The sequence below is a fragment of the Pseudophryne corroboree genome, chromosome 1, assembly GCF_028390025.1.
Source record: "Pseudophryne corroboree isolate aPseCor3 chromosome 1, aPseCor3.hap2, whole genome shotgun sequence".
In the NCBI taxonomy this organism is placed as follows: Eukaryota; Metazoa; Chordata; class Amphibia; order Anura; family Myobatrachidae; genus Pseudophryne; species Pseudophryne corroboree.
The window spans coordinates 361,223,420-361,242,428 of NC_086444.1; the positions used below are offsets into that span (position 1 = coordinate 361,223,420).

General features: G+C 45.6%; 2 protein-coding genes across 4 annotated transcripts in view; one reads left to right on the top strand and one right to left on the bottom strand.

Moving 5' to 3' along the window:
* The window catches only part of PI4KA (phosphatidylinositol 4-kinase alpha), a 351,394-nt gene extending 345,179 nt beyond the window's left edge, over window positions 1-6,215 (bottom strand). For 2 of the 3 annotated variants that reach the window (XM_063964791.1, XM_063964790.1), the window contains exon 1: window positions 6,011-6,215. In XM_063964791.1, the coding sequence (XP_063820861.1) occupies window positions 6,011-6,115 (105 nt within the window). In that variant the 5' untranslated portion in view covers window positions 6,116-6,215. Of the gene's footprint in view, window positions 1-3,102; window positions 3,123-6,010 lie in introns of those variants that run through there. The other variant, XM_063964792.1, reaches the window with a different exon arrangement.
* A 249-nt stretch (window positions 6,216-6,464) lies between these two features.
* Window positions 6,465-19,009, top strand: part of SNAP29 (synaptosome associated protein 29) — a 77,568-nt gene continuing 65,023 nt past the window's right edge. The window contains exons 1-2 of the mRNA XM_063964796.1: window positions 6,465-6,599; window positions 6,713-6,985. Coding sequence (XP_063820866.1) covers window positions 6,746-6,985 — 240 coding nt within the window. The 5' untranslated portion in view covers window positions 6,465-6,599; window positions 6,713-6,745. The remainder of the gene's footprint in view (window positions 6,600-6,712; window positions 6,986-19,009) is intronic.

Below are 19,009 nucleotides of genomic sequence, written 5' to 3' on the forward strand. Positions count from 1 at the left end.
TCCCGGGTTAATGCGCTTTCACGTGCATAAACCCGGGATTTTGATGCATGTATGAAAGGGGTTAAATATAACTATACTACAAGAAACAGTGAGGCATAAATGGATAAACAGGTAAGTATTGTGGGATTGTTATTTTGAACAGTTCATTTTAGTAAGCACTTAGGATTCAGCCCAGAATCTAGCAATATCTTTTGTTTTCGATTAACCTGAATCTAAAAATATAGATTCAAAGCGTCTGTAAAGGTTTTACCAATGATTGGCAGTTTAATTATTGGCACAATGTAGTTTATCACCACTACTAACAAGCACATAGCTCATACAGGCCTGTACTGATCAGTTTCGAGCAGAGGTTCCCAAACGTGGTCCTCAAGGCACCCCAACAGTCCAGGTTTTAGGTATATCCATGGCTCAGCACAGATGGTTAAATCAAACTGACTAAGGTGCTAATTAAGTCACCTGTGGCCAAGCATGGATACATTTAAAACCAGGACCCTTGAGGTGCCTTGAGGACCATGTTTGGGAACCTCTGGGTTAGAGTGCTATCATGGGACAATTAATAATGGTCAGCTGTGATAGATGATGCATACCTCCTAACATAACCCTCACCAGGAGGGACAGAATGCTCTGCACCTGGACTTCCCTCTTAATTTATGCTTGCCATCACCTGTGCTAGAACACCTTTCTTATCCATTAACCCAGGCATTCCCAACCACAGTCCTCAAGGCGCACTAACAGTGCAGGTTTTAGTGATATCCAGGCTTCAGCACAGGTGACTTAATTAGTAGCTTAGTTATTTTGATTTAACCATTTGTGCTGCAGCCTGGATAGCGCTAAAACCTGCACTGTTGGTGTGCCTTGAGGACTGTGGTTGGGAATGCCTGCATTAACCCATAGGTCTGCAAACTCTGTCCTCATTACCCCACACAGTGCATGTTTTGCAGGTCTCCTCACAGAATCGCAAGTGAAATAATTAGTTCCACCTGTGGACCTTTTAAAATGTGTCAGTGAGTAATTAATACACCTGTGCACCTGCTGGGTTACCTGCAAAACATGCACTGTGTGGGGTAATGAGGACCGAGTTTGCAGACCTATGCATTAACCTGTTCAAAACAGGTGCCAACAATCATAAATTAAGAGAAAAGTCCAGAAGAAGAGCATTGTGCTCCTCCTGGAGAGGGTCATGTTGGGAGGTATGGATGATGTGGTAAACAAATAATGGCCACTTGCAGTAAATTATTTCTGTTTGCATCACCATAAGCTGTATCCCATGGATACAAGCAATTCCAGTGACCAATTGAGGTTCACTGTATCTGTCCCTAATTCAGAGGAAACCCAGACTAAATATTTCCCACAATTACATAGGCTCAGCTTGTCATAGCCTAGTACTGAGGGACCATAAGCTGTTTCTGTTGGAAACACTCTTGTTGCATTGATTTTTAATGATTTTATTTTTAAAACCTACATTTAAAACCAGTATTCCTCATCAAGAGGATGATGACTGGTATATCAGTAGCATGATGACAAGGATAATAGTACATCATTATACTTTCCACATAGATATGGTTCTTTGGATTTGCTCTTATTGATTGCAAATTATGTTACATTTGCTGCAACTCCACATCAAAACCTTCACATACTATTGAAAGACTCCCTGGGCTCATTTAACAATTTGGACCGACTGCACTACAGCACTTTTTGGAACACAGCACTTTTTTGAATACAGTGGACTGCACATCACAGCTTGCTTGCTGAACTTTAAAAGTGCCTTTGATATCATCCCCACTACGGGTAATGGGTGGTCTTCAGTTTGTCGGCTGTCAGGATCCCGGCGCACAGTATACCGGCGCCGGCATACCGACACTTTTTCTCCCTCTTGGGGGTCCACGACCCCCCTGGAGGGAGGATAAATAGTGTGGCGCGCATAGCGCGCCACCGTGCCCCGCAGCGTGGCGATCGCAGCAAGCCCGCAAGGGGCTCATTTACGCTCGCCACGCTGTCGGTATGCCAGCGCCGGTATGTTGGTCGCCGGGAGCCCGGCCGCCGGCATGCCATACTACAACCCAGGTAATACCAGCTGTCATTTTCGGTTCCTATTGGGAGCAATTGCCATTGTTTGTCCGGAATCCAGTTGTGGATTATAAGGAGAGCAGTTATATATAATATTTCTCAGCACCATATTCATATATATATATATATATATATATATATATATATATATATATATATATATATATATATATATATATATAATGTTTTCTCTTTTTTTATATGCTTTTTAAATGAGTGTATTAATGTCAAATAAATAAAATGGATGGATAAAATGTAAATTATTATTGGAGATACAACACAGCTATACAAAGAAAATTGTGTATCCCGCACAGAACATAAGCAATAATAAACAATAATAGATAGATACAATATTTATGAACCAGCTATTTCAAAGATTGTCTTAAGGTGGGTACACACTATTAGATATATCTGCAGATCAATTGATCTGCAGATATATCTATGTACGGATCGGGCAGTGTGCTGTGCATACACACAAATAAATAAATACAAATATCTACCGGGTGCTGACTAATTCAGGGACAGTCTATCTCTTTAAGATTTAATCGATTCTGGAGTATTGCTGCTTCATAAGGAGATCACTGTATCTCCACAGAAAACAAAAAGAAAAAGCAACAAATAAAGTGCTGTATTACCAGAATCTTTTGATAAAAAATAAATTTATTTATCCCACCATCTCCTATAGCAAACATACATATAATTAAAACAAAAAGACAAAAAACACACACGGCCGGTGTCAATGATTAATTAAAATATTCCAATAAAAACACCAACAATGAATCATTAGTCATATAATTAGAGGATTCAAAACTTCTAAATATGAAGTAATTAATTTAGGTTTAGTCAGGGTAACAAAGTCACCCCAAGCTCAGCAGTTGAAAAGAATCCAATCTTAATGACCAATATTCACTGCAACTATTCCAAATCTGTGATACTCAATTGAGCCCTTAAGCATGATTAATATCAGACAGGTCAGAAATACGTAATACTCATATTACTATTAGTCAAATTACGACTCTGAAAACAATAATTCACCTAAAATTGAACTGCAGTATTAATCTCTATTGAATATTATAATCCTCCGTTTAGCCAGACACTTTCTTAACTCGAGCTCAATTTGATTCAGAATGGTATGTTGATCTAAACTTTTTCCAATATTCTGATTAGTATCTGTGATCCTTTATTATATCCAGCAGTCTTCTCCAACTATCCTTTTAGAGGCACAGTCCCTTAATTAGAGCCCAATCAGCTCTCACTGGTGGATAAATAAACACTGATATATTCAGCTCTCACTCAGGTGATTATTGGTTATTCTTTAACATTATTTCATGAGTTCCGCAGATGTTAGTAAATCATTGGTCCATGATTAGTGTATTAGTAATCAATGTAATTCAACATTTTCAGCAGTTAGTATTCATGGTGTTAATAGCTAGGTCTCAAGCAAATCGTCACCTCTTAAATAGGGTACGGGACACAGTAATTCGGCGGACCTTATTTCCTTGCTGATTCCATTGGGAGTGCTCTAACTGCATCAGCAAGGAAATAAGGTCCGCCGAATGTTGAATTACATTGATTAAATACATGTAACACATCAATACACCGGTGTATTGATGTGTTACATGTATTTAATCATGTGATGCTCCAAAATACCACCACTACCATTATTATATTGGTGAGCGCAGTATAATTTTTATATATATGTTTGTTACATTTGTATTGTATGATTATGTCTAGAAAGTTTTTATGAATAAGAGTGAATAAAAGTTATGTTTTATTAAAATTATTAACTAATTATATACACAAAAGAGTGCTCCAAAAAGGAACTTTTTTCTTTTGGAAATTATTTCTGGGTTTCCTTTGTCAGAGTATGAGATACAACACAGCGCCAGTTCTTTGGTAAATCTATGATCAAAACCTTCATATGATGACCGTGGAGAAAAGTAATAAAAACTAAGCAAAACTGATCTTACACTGTCACTTTAACATAATTAGGGCGGGATTCAATTCTTTTCACCCCTTTCCACACTCATTCTGTTTCTGCCCTCAGGGACGTTGTATCATTATTTCAGCTCGCTACCCCCTAAGTAGCGAGGCACCCAACCCTTTACACAGTAAACCTGATTACTATGGGCGCAATATGCGCAATAACGGAGATCATTTTAGAAAGGAAATTGGGCGTGATATATCATTTGAATCTCACCCTTAGAGTGCACATGCCCTGCGAAACACAGTAAGGGGGGAACTCAAATGTTTGAAAAGTCCGTTGGGTGTCTTTTTTTCCTGTCTATTAGATAGAGAGAGAAAAACAGACACCCAACTGACTTTTCAAACAATTGAATATCCCCATAAGGAGTCTATTCATGAAGCAGTGAAAACTGTGGAGAAGTGAGCCAGTGGAGAAGAACCAATCAGCATTGAAGTAACATTTATAATTTGCATACTATAAAATTATAGAGCAGCTGATTGGTTGCCATGGGCAACTTCTCCACTGGCTCACTTCTCCACTCTTTTCACTGCTTCATGAATAGACCCCTAAGTGTGATATGTACCAAGCTGTGGACAGAGTTACGTACCAACCAACCAGCATCTAACTGCCATTTTAGAGGCTGTGGGGCAGATTTATTAATGGTGAAGTGATACAGTGGAAGGTGATAACGCACCAGCCAAACAGCTCCTAACATCCATGTTACAGGCTGGGTTTGAAAAATGACAGCTAGGAGCTGACTGGCTGGTCCTTTATCATCTTCCACTTTATCACTTCACCAGGCTCATAAATCTGCACCTGTGTTTGAAAAATGTCTGGAGCCGATTGGCTGGTACTTTCCCTCTCTCTCCATGGTTTGATACATCTCCCCTTAAAAGACAGACACCTACTGTACTATAACAATCTTTTTTCTGTGAACAAACCGAATTTGTCTACGATAACGAGCACCCACGGATCTGTCAACTATGAAAAATAGCTCCTAAAAACATGTCCGATTCACACTGGCTGGCATGCCCAATTAAAGCAAGAGTCCACCAATCAGCAGCATCAAGGCGGTCCTGTACAATGTACATGGGACTGGGCATGATCTGGGGGCCTAGTAGGGTTATGTCAAAATAGAGGAGCACACAGCACACAGTCACTACCCAGAGGAGAAAACTATTGTTAGGAGCTGACAGCTTCAGCCAGCCCCATCCTTTCTAAAGGGATGTGCAGAGCCATACTGTAAGCAAGGTCCTAGACAAATTAAGTGCCATGTAACTTGTCTATTGGCTGATTGTGCAGACTAATAGCAGGGAGATGGTGACTTCCTACTGACCACACTCACACAGCAGGCTACACTCACAACGCTGCCAAAACTGTGAGAGAAAAATGCCTCAACACACAGTTCCCAAGTCTCTGCTCATACAGGAAATTATAAATGCACAAATGAGGGACTTTATCATTCCGAAAACAACATTTATGTACCCATCAATGGTGGGCTGCTGTATGAAGCTGAACAGAAATGTCATCACTCTCCTTATTTGCAATGACATGGATTTAACACCATTCCGCTGCTCCCTGTAATGTATAGTGTAGGCAACTACTGTCATTCACAATATTATGACAAGTGGCAACAAGGAGGAGAACACTCAGACTACGGCAGGAAACAATGTGGCATATTGCTAAGACAGTATAAGGGTCACTCATGTTTCCAGTAACAATCACAGTCAGTAGTGCCACGGGCTGCCAGCAATAGTCATGTCCTGCTATTGACACCAGCTCAGCACAGTGCAGAGATGACTGCTGGCCACTCACTGTCAGGTAATGCAGCCAGTGTCAGGTGTCTCTGCTGCGCCTGTGGCCAGAGAGCCCTCCCTCACACAGTATGAATGATACGTGCTGCCCGCCCTGGCCGGGAGGCTCGTCCTCTGTGTGAGCTCTGCCGGCACCGGAAGCCACCGCGCATTATCCGCTCACCTTCTCCAGCGCCGCGGGCCTCTGCACTGCCAGGGAGCGGGCCAGGGACAGCACGGTGTTGAAATAAAAGCCCCGGGAGCTACCGCTGCCCCCCTTGGCCGCCATGTTCTCCGTGAGCCGTCAGATGACGTCACCACTCAGCTTCATCACATCACATGACCCTGAAAGCAGAAGTGACGGCGGCAGAGATGGGCGACTTGCCCTGTTGCCATGGTAACTGACAGCCGACCAACTGCGGCTGCGGAGAGGGTGCAATGTACATCGCAGAACGTGCGCTTAGCTAGGGCTCTTTTAGGTACTGGTATTGCCCAATGTAAGAGACGTGTATGCGGCGTAAGGCGTTGGGCAATACCACTGTACGCCGCTGCTCCCTGCTACCGGTATAGAATGGTTCAGGCCGGAGCAGTGAGGGCGGAAGTGACAAGCTGTGACAGCTAGAAGCTCTGTACTAGTGCTGAGGCGGAAGTAGCGGTCAGTGAGCCAGCTGCCAGGCAGGAGCCAGAACTGAAGGGTCGGGCGGGAGCTATCCTCAGCGAGACGCTGGTGGCGGCGGTGGATTACTATAGAACAGCGTTTACTGTATATACAGGTAAGACGCTTATGAGCGACTGTTCGGGGCGATGGGTGCACGTAACCCGCCGCTTGCCCCCAGCCAGTACTTCTGTCCGGTCACATGACTGTCTTTCCTCTCCTGTGCCACAGGGCAGCCTAGAGCGCCAGCTTCTCCTCCTCGCCATGTCCCGGAGCTACAACCCCTTTGATGAGGATGAAGACGAGGACTGTAAGCCTGTGAAGTGGAACAACGACCAGGACCCGTATGAAGACCCCGCCGACAGGAGAAGGAGGGAGGAGGCGGACAGGCAGCGCTCGCTGCAGGCAGAAGTCATGCGGAGGGCAGAGGCCACCGTGGACAGCAGCAATAGGTCTTTGTCCCTCATCTATGAATCAGAGAAAGTTGGGGTGGAGACGGCAGAGGTGAGTGTCACAGGGAGGCCATTTTCCAAGGACAAAGACATGTTGGGGGGGGTTGTGTCATTTGTGTCCCCACATACATCCTGAGCTTCACTCTTCTGTTGCTAGAAGAAGCAGCTGTAGTGGAGATACTGGTGCCCTGTGTGACTGCCCTAGGGATGGACATCCGAAACCAATGGCTATCATTTTCCCGATTTAATGGAAGTACTTATTCCATTGAATAGTGGGTTTGCAATGGTTGCTATCTATCGAAAGCTGCGTCTGGTGGCTGACTGAATTCAGCTTCAGGCACCCGGTAGTGGTGCCCACAGCTCAGCTTATATGCGCAAAGCTCCAGATGCTTTTGCACACAGTGTAGCCATCTATGGTTATGGTGCGGTGACTAGTAACTATTGCGTTCATGTTTTGATATCTGCAATCATTCAACACTGGGCTTCAAAGATGTCCATCCCTAGACTGCTCTCTGGCCAACCCAGATCTTCTAATCAAACAGCTCCCGTTGTTCTGTACCACTACCGCCATCCGCACCTGTGCTTTTCATGCTGTTTATGTACAACCTTTGTACAAATATAAGTTATATGTAATATTAAGTGTTCATATCAAGAAGGGGATAGCTTTCAAGTGAATAAAGCACTGTATACATCAGTTCATAGCAACACAGGTCTCATCTCTGTTGTAGGGACTCAAGCCAGGCAATTAGATTTCCTAGAAATATAGCAAATCGCCTTGATTGGACGCAGGATCATTTTTCTAAATATTCTTGCAAGTATTGCCCACTTGCTGGCTGGATACAGATATCATTTTGTCCAGCAACGCACACTGAGACACAGTGCCACATGCTGAGACACCATGCATGTCTGCACTCCATCTTCCTCTGCAATGTTTCTACCATCTAAAATAACATTAGTACAACACACAGTGTTCTACCCAGGATAAATTTCACGCCCATTCCTCCTGGCCCTACCCTGCTCCAGGACAAAATCAGAGTAACGCTGCGCTCACGTTTTTTTGACAGGCACAACAACAGAGATTCCTTCTGTGTCTTTAAGAGACAATGTGCATTTTTATAGGTTTCTGTGGCATTTGTTGGGGGTTTTTTGATTAACAAAAAGAGCATGTCCTGGTGGTAGGATGCTTTTTCACAGAGCAGAAATACTGTAATATCCAGTGGCGGCTCCAGAGTTGGGGCAGCAGCGCAGTCAAAGATTCAGATAGAGGAGCCACACCAACTGCCACCCCAAACATCGCCGGCCGGGACTCACTGGCAGCTGGTGTGGCTCCCCTATTTGAATCTTGGACTGTGCTGCAGCCCCACCTCTGCAGCCGCCACTGGTAATAACATTTAATAATCTGGTAATCTTTATACACCATAAACCAGGGGTGGGGGGATGGAAAAGAAACAAAAAAAAGCGTTTTTATTTTTTGTTAATCCATTTTTGTTTAAACATTTTTCTCTATCGTCCTAAGTGGATGCTGGGGTTCCTGAAAGGACCATGGGGAATAGCGGCTCCGCAGGAGACAGGGCACAAAAGTAAAGCTTTTACAGGTCAGGTGGTGTGTACTGGCTCCTCCCCCTATGACCCTCCTCCAGACTCCAGTTAGTTAGATTTTTGTGCCCGGCCGAGAAGGGTGCAATTCTAGGTGGCTCTCATAAAGAGCTGCTTAGAGAGTTTAGCTTAGGTTTTTTTATTTTACAGTGATTCCTGCTGGCAACAGGATCACTGCAACGAGGGACAGAGGGGAGAAGAAGTGAACTCACCTGCGTGCAGGATGGATTGGCTTCTTGGCTACTGGACATGAAGCTCCAGAGGGACGATCACAGGTACAGCCTGGATGGTCACCGGAGCCACGCCGCCGGCCCCCTCACAGATGCTGAAGCAAGAAGAGGTCCAGAATCGGCGGCTGAAGACTCCTGCAGTCTTCTTAAGGTAGCGCACAGCACTGCAGCTGTGCGCCATTTTCCTCTCAGCACACTTCACACGGCAGTCACTGAGGGTGCAGGGCGCTGGGAGGGGGGCGCCCTGGGAGGCAAATGAAAACCTTTAAAAAGGCTAAAAATACCTCACATATAGCCCCAGAGGCTATATGGAGATATTTACCCCTGCCTAAATGTACTAAATAGCGGGAGACGAGCCCGCCGGAAAAGGGGCGGGGCCTATCTCCTCAGCACACGGCGCCATTTTCTGTCACAGCTCCGCTGGTCAGGAAGGCTCCCAGGTCTCTCCCCTGCACTGCACTACAGAAACAGGGTATAACAGAGAGGGGGGGCAAAATAAATGGCAATATATCAATATAAAAGCAGCTATAAAGGAGCACTTAATCATAAGGCTATCCCTGTCATATATAGCGCTTTTTGGTGTGTGCTGGCAGACTCTCCCTCTGTCTCCCCAAAGGGCTAGTGGGTCCTGTCTTCGTATAGAGCATTCCCTGTGTGTCTGCTGTGTGTCGGTACGTGTGTGTCGACATGTATGAGGACGTTATTGGTGTGGAGACGGAGCAATTGCCAAATATGAGGATGTCACCTCCTAGGGGGTCGACACCAGAATGGATGCCTTTATTTGTGGAATTACGGGATAGCGTCAACTCGCTTAAGCAGTCGTTTGCCGACATGAGGCGGCCGGACACTCAATTAGTGCCTGTCCAGGCGCCTCAAACACCGTCAGGGGCTGTAAAACGCCCCTTGCCTCAGTCGGTCGACACAGACCCAGACACAGGCACTGATTCCGGTGGTGAAGGTGACGAATCAACCGTATTTTCCAGTAGGGCCACACGTTATATGATTTTGGCAATAAAGGAGATGTTACATTTAGCTGATACTACAGGTACCACTAAACAGGGTATTATGTGGGGTGTGAAAAAACTACCAGTAGTTTTTACCGAATCAGAAGAATTAAATGACGTGTGTGATGAAGCGTGGGGTGCCCCGATAAAAAACTGCTAATTTCAAAGAAGTTATTGGCTTTATACCCTTTCCCGCCAGAGGTTAGGGAGCGCTGGGAAACACCTTCTAGGGTGGACAAAGCGCTAACACGCTTATCAAAACAAGTGGCGTTACCCTCTCCTGAGACGGCCGCACTTAAAGATCCATCAGATAGGAGGATGGAAAATATCCAAAAAGGTATATACACACATGCAGGTGTTATACTACGACCAGCTATTGCGACTGCCTGGATGTGCAGTGCTGGGGTAGTTTGGTCAGAGTCCCTGATCGAAAATATTGATACCCTGGACGGGGACAATATTTTACTGTCGTTAGAACAAATAAAGGATGCATTTCTTTATATGCGTGATGCACAGAGAGATATCTGCACACTGGCATCACGGGTAAGTGCTATGTCCATTTCGGCCAGAAGAGCTTTATGGACACGACAGTGGACAGGCGATGCGTAGAGGAGTTATTTGGGGTCGGTCTATCGGATTTGGTGGCTACGGCCGGGAAATCCACCTTTCTACCTCAAGTCACTCCCCAACAGAAAAAGGCACCGACTTTTCAACAGCAGCCTTTTCGTTCCTTTAAAAATAAGAGAGCAAAGGGCTATTCATATCTGCCACGAGGCAGAGGACGAGGGAAGAGACAGCAACAGGCAGCTCCTTCCCAGGAACAGAAGCCCTCCCCGGCTTCTACAAAAGCCTCAGCATGACGCTGGGGCTTCGCAAGCGGACTTGGGGGCGGTAGGCGGTCGTCTCAAAAATTACAGCGCGCAGTGGGCTCACTCGCAGGTAAATCCCTGGATCCTGCAGATAATATCTCAGGGGTACAGGTTGAAATTAGAGACAGAGCCACCTCGCCGTTTCCTGAAGTCGGCTTTACCAACGTCCCCCTCAGAAAGGGAGACGGTTTTGGAAGCCATTCACAAGCTGTATTCTCAGCAGGTGATAGTCAAGGTACCTCTTCTACAACAAGGGAAGGGGTATTATTCCACTCTTTTTGTGGTACCGAAGCCGGATGGCTCGGTAAGGCCTATTCTAAATCTGAAGTCCTTGAACCTGTACATAAAGAAGTTCAAGTTCAAGATGGAGTCACTCAGAGCAGTGATAGCGAACCTGGAAGAAGGGGACTTTATGGTATCCTTGGACATCAAGGATGCGTATCTCCACGTTCCAATTACCCCTCACACCAGGGGTACCTCAGGTTCGTTGTACAAAACTGTCACTATCAGTTTCAGACGCTGCCGTTTGGTTTGTCCACGGCACCTCGGGTCTTTACAAAGGTAATGGCCGAGATAATATTTCTTCTTCGAAGAAAAGGCGTATTAATTATCCCATACTTGGACGATCTCCTAATAAGGACAAGGTCCAGAGAACAGCTAGAGATGGGTTTAGCACTATCTCAAGAGGTGCTAAAGCAGCACGGATGGATTCTGAATATTCCAAAATCCCAATTAATGCCGACAACTCGTCTGCTGTTCCTGGGGATGATTCTGGACACAGTTCAGAAAAAGGTTTTTCTTCCCGAAGAAAAAGCCAAGGAGTTATCTGACCTGGTCAGGAACCTCCTAAAACCAGGAAAGGTGTCTGTACATCAATGCACAAGAGTCCTGGGAAAAAATGGTAGCTTCTTACGAAGCAATCCCTTTCGGCAGATTCCATGCAAAGGGATCTGTTGGACAAATGGTCAGGGTCGCATCTTCAGATGCACCTGCGGATAACCCTGTCGCTGAGGACAAGGGTATCCCTTCTGTGGTGGTTGCAGGAGGCTCATCTATTGGAGGGCCGCAGATTCGGCATGCAGGATTGGATCCTGGTGACCAGGGATGCCAGCCTGAGAGGCTGGGGAGCAGTCACACAGGGAAGAAATTTCCAGGGAGTGTGGTCGAGCCTGAAAAAGTCTCTTCACATAAGCATTCTGGAACTAAGAGCAATCTACAATGCTCTAAGCCAGGCGGAACCTCTGCTTCAAGGAAGACCGGTGTTGATCCAGTCGGACAACATCACGGCAGTCGCCCATGTAAACAGACAGGGCGGCACAAGAAACAGAATGGCAGAAGCTGCCAGGATCCTTCGCTGGGCGGAGAATCACGTGATAGCACTGTCAGCAGTATTCATCCCGGGCGTGGACAACTGGGAAGCAGACTTCCTCAGCAGACACGACCTTCACCCGGGAGAGTGGGTACTTCATCCAGAAGTTTTCCACATGCTATTAAACCGTTGGGTAAAACCAATGGTGGACATGATGGCGTCTCGCCTCAACAAGACACTGGACAGTTATTGCGCCAGGTCAAGAGATCCGCAGGCAATAGCTGTGGACGCGTTGGTAACACCTTGGGTGTACCAGTCCGTATATGTGTTTCCTCCTCTGCCTCTCATACCAAAGGTATTGAGGATTATACGGCAAAGAGGAGTAAGACTAGTGGCTCCGGATTGGCCAAGAAGGACTTGGTACCCGGAACTTCAAGAGATGGTCACGGACGATCCGTGGCCTCTACTTCTGAGAAGGGACCTGCTTCAGCAGGGTCCTTGTCTTTTTCAAGACTTACCGCGGCTGCGTTTGACGGCATGGCGTTTGAATGCCAGATCCTAAAAGGAAAAGGCATTCCAGAAGAAGTCATTCCTACCTTGATAAAGGCAAGGAAGGAAGTCACCGCGAAGCATTATCGCCGTATTTGGCGAAAATATGTTGCGTGGTGCGAGCAGCGGAGTGCTCCGATGGAGGAATTTCAACTGGGTCGTTTTCCTACATTTCCTGCAATCAGGATTGTCTATGGGTCTCAAATTGGGATCTATTAAGGTTCAAATTTCGGCCCTATCAATATTATTCCAAAAAGAATTGGCCTCAGTCCCTGAGGTCCAGATTTTTATCAAAGGAGTACTGCATATACAGCCTCCTGTGGTGCCTAAGGTGGCACCGTGGGATCTAAATGTAGTTTTAGATTTCCTCAAATCCAATTGGTTTGAACCACTAAAGAATGTGGATTTGAAATATCTCACATGGAAAGTGACTATGTTACTGGCCCTGGCTTCGGCCGGGAGAGTATCTGAACTGGCGGCTTTGTTTTATAAAAGCCCTTATTTAATTTTCCATTCGACATAGGGCAGAGCTGCGGACGCGTCCGCATTTTCTCCCTAAGGTGGTATCAGGGTTTCACCTGAACCAGCCTATTGTAGTGCCTGCGGCTACAGACGACTTGAAGGACTCCAAGTTGTTGGACGTTGTCAGAGCCTTAAAAATATACATTTAAAGGACGGCTGGAGTCAGAAAATCTGACTCGCTGTTTATACTGTATGCACCCAACAAGTTGGGTGCACCTGCTTCTAAGCAGTCGATTGCTCGTTGGATTTGTAACAAAATTCAACTTGTACATTCTGTGGCAGGCCTGCCACAGCCTAAATCTGTTAAGGCCCATTCCGCAAGGAAGGTGGGCTCATCTTGGGCGGCTGCCCGAGGGGTCTCGGCATTACAACTCTGCCGAGCAGCTACGTGGTCAGGGGAGAACACGTTTGTAAATTTTTACAAATTTGATACCCTGGCAAAGGAGGACCTGGAGTTCTCTCATTCGGTGCTGCAGAGTCATCCGCACTCTCCCGCCCGTTTGGGAGCTTTGGTATAATCCCCATGGTCCTTTCAGGAACCCCAGCATCCACTTAGGACGATAGAGAAAATAAGAATTTACTTACCGATAATTCTATTTCTCGGAGTCCGTAGTGGATGCTGGGCGCCCATCCCAAGTGCGGATTATCTGCAATACTTGTACATAGTTATTGTTAACTAATTCGGGTTATTGTTTAGGAAGCCATCTTTCAGAGGCTCCTCTGTTATCATACTGTTAACTGGGTTTAGATCACAAGTTGTACGGTGTGATTGGTGTGGCTGGTATGAGTCTTACCCGGGATTCAAAATCCTCCCTTATTGTGTACGCTCGTCCGGGCACAGTACCTAACTGGAGTCTGGAGGAGGGTCATAGGGGGAGGAGCCAGTACACACCACCTGACCTGTAAAAGCTTTACTTTTGTGCCCTGTCTCCTGCGGAGCCGCTATTCCCCATGGTCCTTTCAGGAACCCCAGCATCCACTACGGACTCCGAGAAATAGAATTATCGGTAAGTAAATTCTTATTTTTTTTTTTTTTATTAAAAGAATCATGTATAAGAATCCTCGAGGGCTTTGATTTATTTTACATATTTCAATAACACCCGTTTTTTTACAGCTTATTATTCCTATTACAGGTTGAGTATCCCATATCCAAATATTCTGAAATACAGATATTTTTTTTTTGTGAGACTGAGATAGTGAAACCTTTGTTTCTGATGGCTCATTGTACACAAACTTTGTTTAATACAGTTATTAAAAATAATGTATTAAATGACCTTCACGCTGTGTGTATATGAAACATAAATGAATTGTGTTAATGTACATACACTTTGTTTAATGCACAAATTTCTGAAAAATATTGGCTAAAATGACCTTCAGGCTGTTTGTGTATAAGGTGCATATGAAACATAAATGAACTGTGTGAATGTAGACACACTTTGTTTAATGCACAAAATTATAAAAAATATTGGCTAAAATTACCTTCAGGCTGTGTGTATATGAAACATAAATGCATTCTGTGCTTAGACTTGGGTCCCATCATCATGATATCTCATTATGGTATGCAATTATTCCAAAATACGGAAAAATCCCATATCCAAAATACTTCTGGTCCCAAGACTTTTGGATAAGGGATACTCAACCTGTACATCTAAATATATGTAGCTAGATTAAACATATTAATACAAAGTATACTCATAGATGAAATTGAAAATAAGATCAACTTATTATAATTAAATAAATCTGAATAGTAATACAAAATACAAAAGCACTTTTCAGAGAAACTGCACTGCGAGCCGGGTTAAACGCTTGCTACCTGAGTTGAAATACCGGGTTGCTCTACCCAGGTTATTTTAGAATGCACCGTAACCCAGGTTATTGCTGGCGGTCTGAAAGGGGTATAATATTGCATGAAACTGAATGCATAAAGACTGCATTTACAATCTGTCTGACAGGGGTAGGAACAAGCATGCTCTTAAAGTAGTGATCATGCTGCATTTTCCAAAAGATTTTTTGTTTTCAATCCTCTCCAGCATGGGTTAAAGTTTTTGCTTTGCTTTGCTGGTGAAAAGGTTAATGCTGCAAACTGGTGGGAAGCCCAAACGACCACCACCCTCCAGACGAAGGGTTCGCAGCACTGTACAATGGAGGATAGAGCAGAACCTCTATAAATTACACCATGAAGAAATCGCAACAAGTTATGCAGTTAACCAAAATAAATACAAAGTACCTGATATACAAACAGTAAAGAGTTGCATAGTGAGGGAAGAAAAAGGGAGCATACTAGCATGAAGTAAGCCTGTGCTCAAAAGCATGGGCTCAACAACCCTGGCCAGGGAAGCTGTAGCGATGGTTTAACACCAGGCAAACAGATGGTGCATGATATGGGTGCTCATGCTGATTGATGAAAAGATTAGGTTTTAGGGTGCATTTTATGCTGTGGAGACTAGGGATTAGTCAGAGTGCATTCCAAATACAGGTAGCAGCATGGGACAAGTTTTGGAGGCGGGAGCGAGAAGAGGTAATCCATTCTATTTTGTGAGCTGTCTACAGCTTCAGTAGACGTAAAGGGGGAAATTAAACACCATAGAGGTACAGGGAGCATTGGGCATTGTGGCTCTACCGTATATGGATGATATGTGGCAATGCATGGCGGCACATTGTGTTAAATTGGAACCCCACCCCTCATATTCTGTTCCTAGAACTAAATCTTGGCATATTTGCATATGTTTAAGCTATATTTTATACTAGGTAACATATTTCTAGTAATTTCTCTGACGTCCTAGTGGATGCTGGGACTCCGTAAGGACCATGGGGATATAGCGGCTCCGCAGGAGACAGGGCACAAAATAAAAGCTTAAGGATCAGGTGGTGTGCACTGGCTCCTCCCCCTATGACCCTCCTCCAAGCCTCAGTTAGATTTTTGTGCCCGGCCGAGAAGGGTGCAATCTAGGTGGCTCTCCTGAGCTGCTTAGAATAAAAGTTTAGTTAGGTTTTTTTATTTTCAGTGAGTCCTGCTGGCAACAGGCTCACTGCATCGTGGGACTAAGGGGAGAAGAAACGGACTCACCTGAGTGCAGAGTGGATCGGGTTTCTTAGGCTACTGGACACTAGCTCCAGAGGGACGATCACAGGTTCAGCCTGGATGGGTCACCGGAGCCGCGCCGCCGTCCCCCTTACAGAGCCAGAAGAGACGAAGAGGTCCGGTGAAATCGGCGGCAGAAGACATCCTGTCTTCAGACTAAGGTAGCGCACAGCACCGCAGCTGTGCGCCATTGCTCTCAGCACACTTCACACTCCGGTCACTGAGGGTGCAGGGCGCTGGGGGGGGAGCGCCCTGAGACGCAATATAACAGAATACCTTAGGTGGCAAAACAGAATACATCACATATAGCTCCTGGGCTATATGGATGTATTTTAATCCCCTGCCATTTTACACAAAAAAGCGGGAGATAAGGACGTCGTGAAGGGGCGGAGCCTATCTCCTCAGCACACAAGCGCCATTTTCCCTCACAGCTCCGCTGGAAGGACGGCTCCCTGACTCTCCCCTGCAGTCCTGCTTCAGAATCAGGGTAAAAAAGAGAGGGGGGGCATTGTTAGCAGCAAATAACAATAATTAACAGCAGCTATAAGGGAATAACACTTATATAAGGTTATCCCTGTATATATATATATAGCGCTGGGTGTGTGCTGGCAGACTCTCCCTCTGTCTCTCCAAAGGGCTAAGTGGGGTCCTGTCCTCTATCAGAGCATTCCCGGTGTGTGTGTGTGCTGTGTGTCGGTACGCGTGTGTCGACATGTATGAGGAGGAAAATTATGTGGAGGCGGAGCAGTTGCCTGCGTTGGTGATGTCACCCCCTAGGGAGTCGACACCTGACTGGATGATTGTATTTAAACAATTAAGTGATAATGTCAGCAATTTGCAAAAAACTGTTGACGACATGAGACAGCCGGCAAATCAGTTAGTGCCTGTCCAGGCGACTCAGACACCGTCAGGGGCGCTAAAACGCCCGTTACCTCAGTGGGTCGACACAGACCCTGACACAGATACTGAGTCTAGTGTCGACGGTGACGAGACAAACGTAATGTCCAGTAGGGCCACACGTTACATGATCACGGCAATGAAAGAGGCATTGAACCTTTCTGACACTACAAGTACCACAAAGAAGGGTATTATGTGGGGTGAGAAAAAACTACCAATATTTTTTCCTGAGTCAGAGGAAATAAATGAGGTGTGTGAAAAAGCGTGGGTTTCTCCCGATAAAAAACAGCTAATTTCTAAAAAATTATTAGCATTATATCCTTTCCCGCCAGAGGTTAGGGCGCGTTGGGAAACACCCCCTAGGGTAGATAAGGCGCTCACACGTTTATCTAAACAAGTAGCGTTACCGTCTCCTGATACGGCTACCCTCAAAGAACCAGCTGATAGAAGGCTGGAAAATATCCTAAAAAGTATATACACACATACTGGTGTTATACTGCGACCAGCAATCGCCTCAGCCTGGATGTGCAGTGCTGGAGTCGCATGGTCGGATTCCCTGACTGAGAATATTGATACCCTGGATAGGGACAATATTTTGTTAACTATAGAACATTTAAAGGATGCATTATTATATATGCGTGATGCACAGAGGGATATTTGCACCCTGGCATCAAGAGTAAGTGCTATGTCCATCTCTGCCAGAAGAGCGTTGTGGACGCGACAGTGGTCAGGGGATGCGGATTCCAAACGGCACATGGAAGTATTGCCGTATAAAGGGGAGGAGTTATTTGGGGCTGGTCTATCGGACCTGGTGGCCACGGCAACGGCTGGAAAATCCACCTTTTTACCCCAGGTCACTCCACATCAGCAGAAAAAGACACCGTCTTTTCAATCTCAGTCCTTTCGTTCCCATAAGTACAAGCGAGCAAAAGGCCACTCCTTTCTGCCCCGGGGCAGAGGAAGAGGAAAAAGACTGCACCATGCAGCCGCTTCCCAAGGGCAGAAGCCCTCCCCTGCTTCTGCCAAGTCTTCAGCATGACGCTGGGGCTTTACAAGCAGACTCAGATATGGTGGGGGCCCGTCTCAAAAATTTCAACGCGCAGTGGGCTCACTCGCAAGTGGATCCCTGGATTCTACAGGTAGTATCGCAGGGGTACAAACTGGAATTCGAGGCGTTTCCCCCTCATCGTTTCCTGAAGTCTGCTTTACCAAAGTCTCCCTCCGACAGGGAGGCAGTTCTAGAAGCCATTCACAAGCTGTATTCCCAGCAGGTGATAATCAAGGTACCCCTCCTGCAACAAGGAAAGGGGTATTATTCCACGCTGTTTGTGGTACCGAAGCCGGACGGCTCGGTGAGACCAATTTTAAATCTGAAATCCTTGAACACTTACATAAAAAGGTTCAAATTCAAGATGGAGTCACTCAGCGCAGTGATAGCGAACCTGGAAGAAGGGGACTATATGGTGTCTCTGGACATCAAAGATGCTTATCTCCACGTCCCGATATACCCTTCTCACCAAGGGTACCTCAGGTTTGTAGTACAAAACTGTCATTATCAGTTTCAGACGCTGCCGTTTGGATTGTCCACGGCACCTCGGGTCTTTACCAAGGTAATGGCCGAAATGATGATTCTTCTACGAAGAAAAGGCATTTCAATTATCCCTTACTTGGACGATCTCCTGATAAGGGCAAGATCCAGGGAACAGTTAGAAGTCGGAGTAGCACTATCTCAGGTAGTGTTACGTCAGCACGGGTGGATTCTAAATATTCCAAAATCGCAGCTGATTCCAACGACACGTCTACTGTTCCTAGGAATGATTCTGGACACAGTCCAGAAGGTGTTTCTCCCGGAGGAGAAGGCCAGGGAGTTATCCGAGCTAGTCAGGAACCTCCTAAAACCAGGACAGGTCTCAGTGCATCAGTGCACGAGGGTCCTGGGTCCATTCGGAAGATTCCATGCAAGAACATTTCAGTGGGATCTACTGGACAAATGGTCCGGATCGCATCTGCAGATGCAT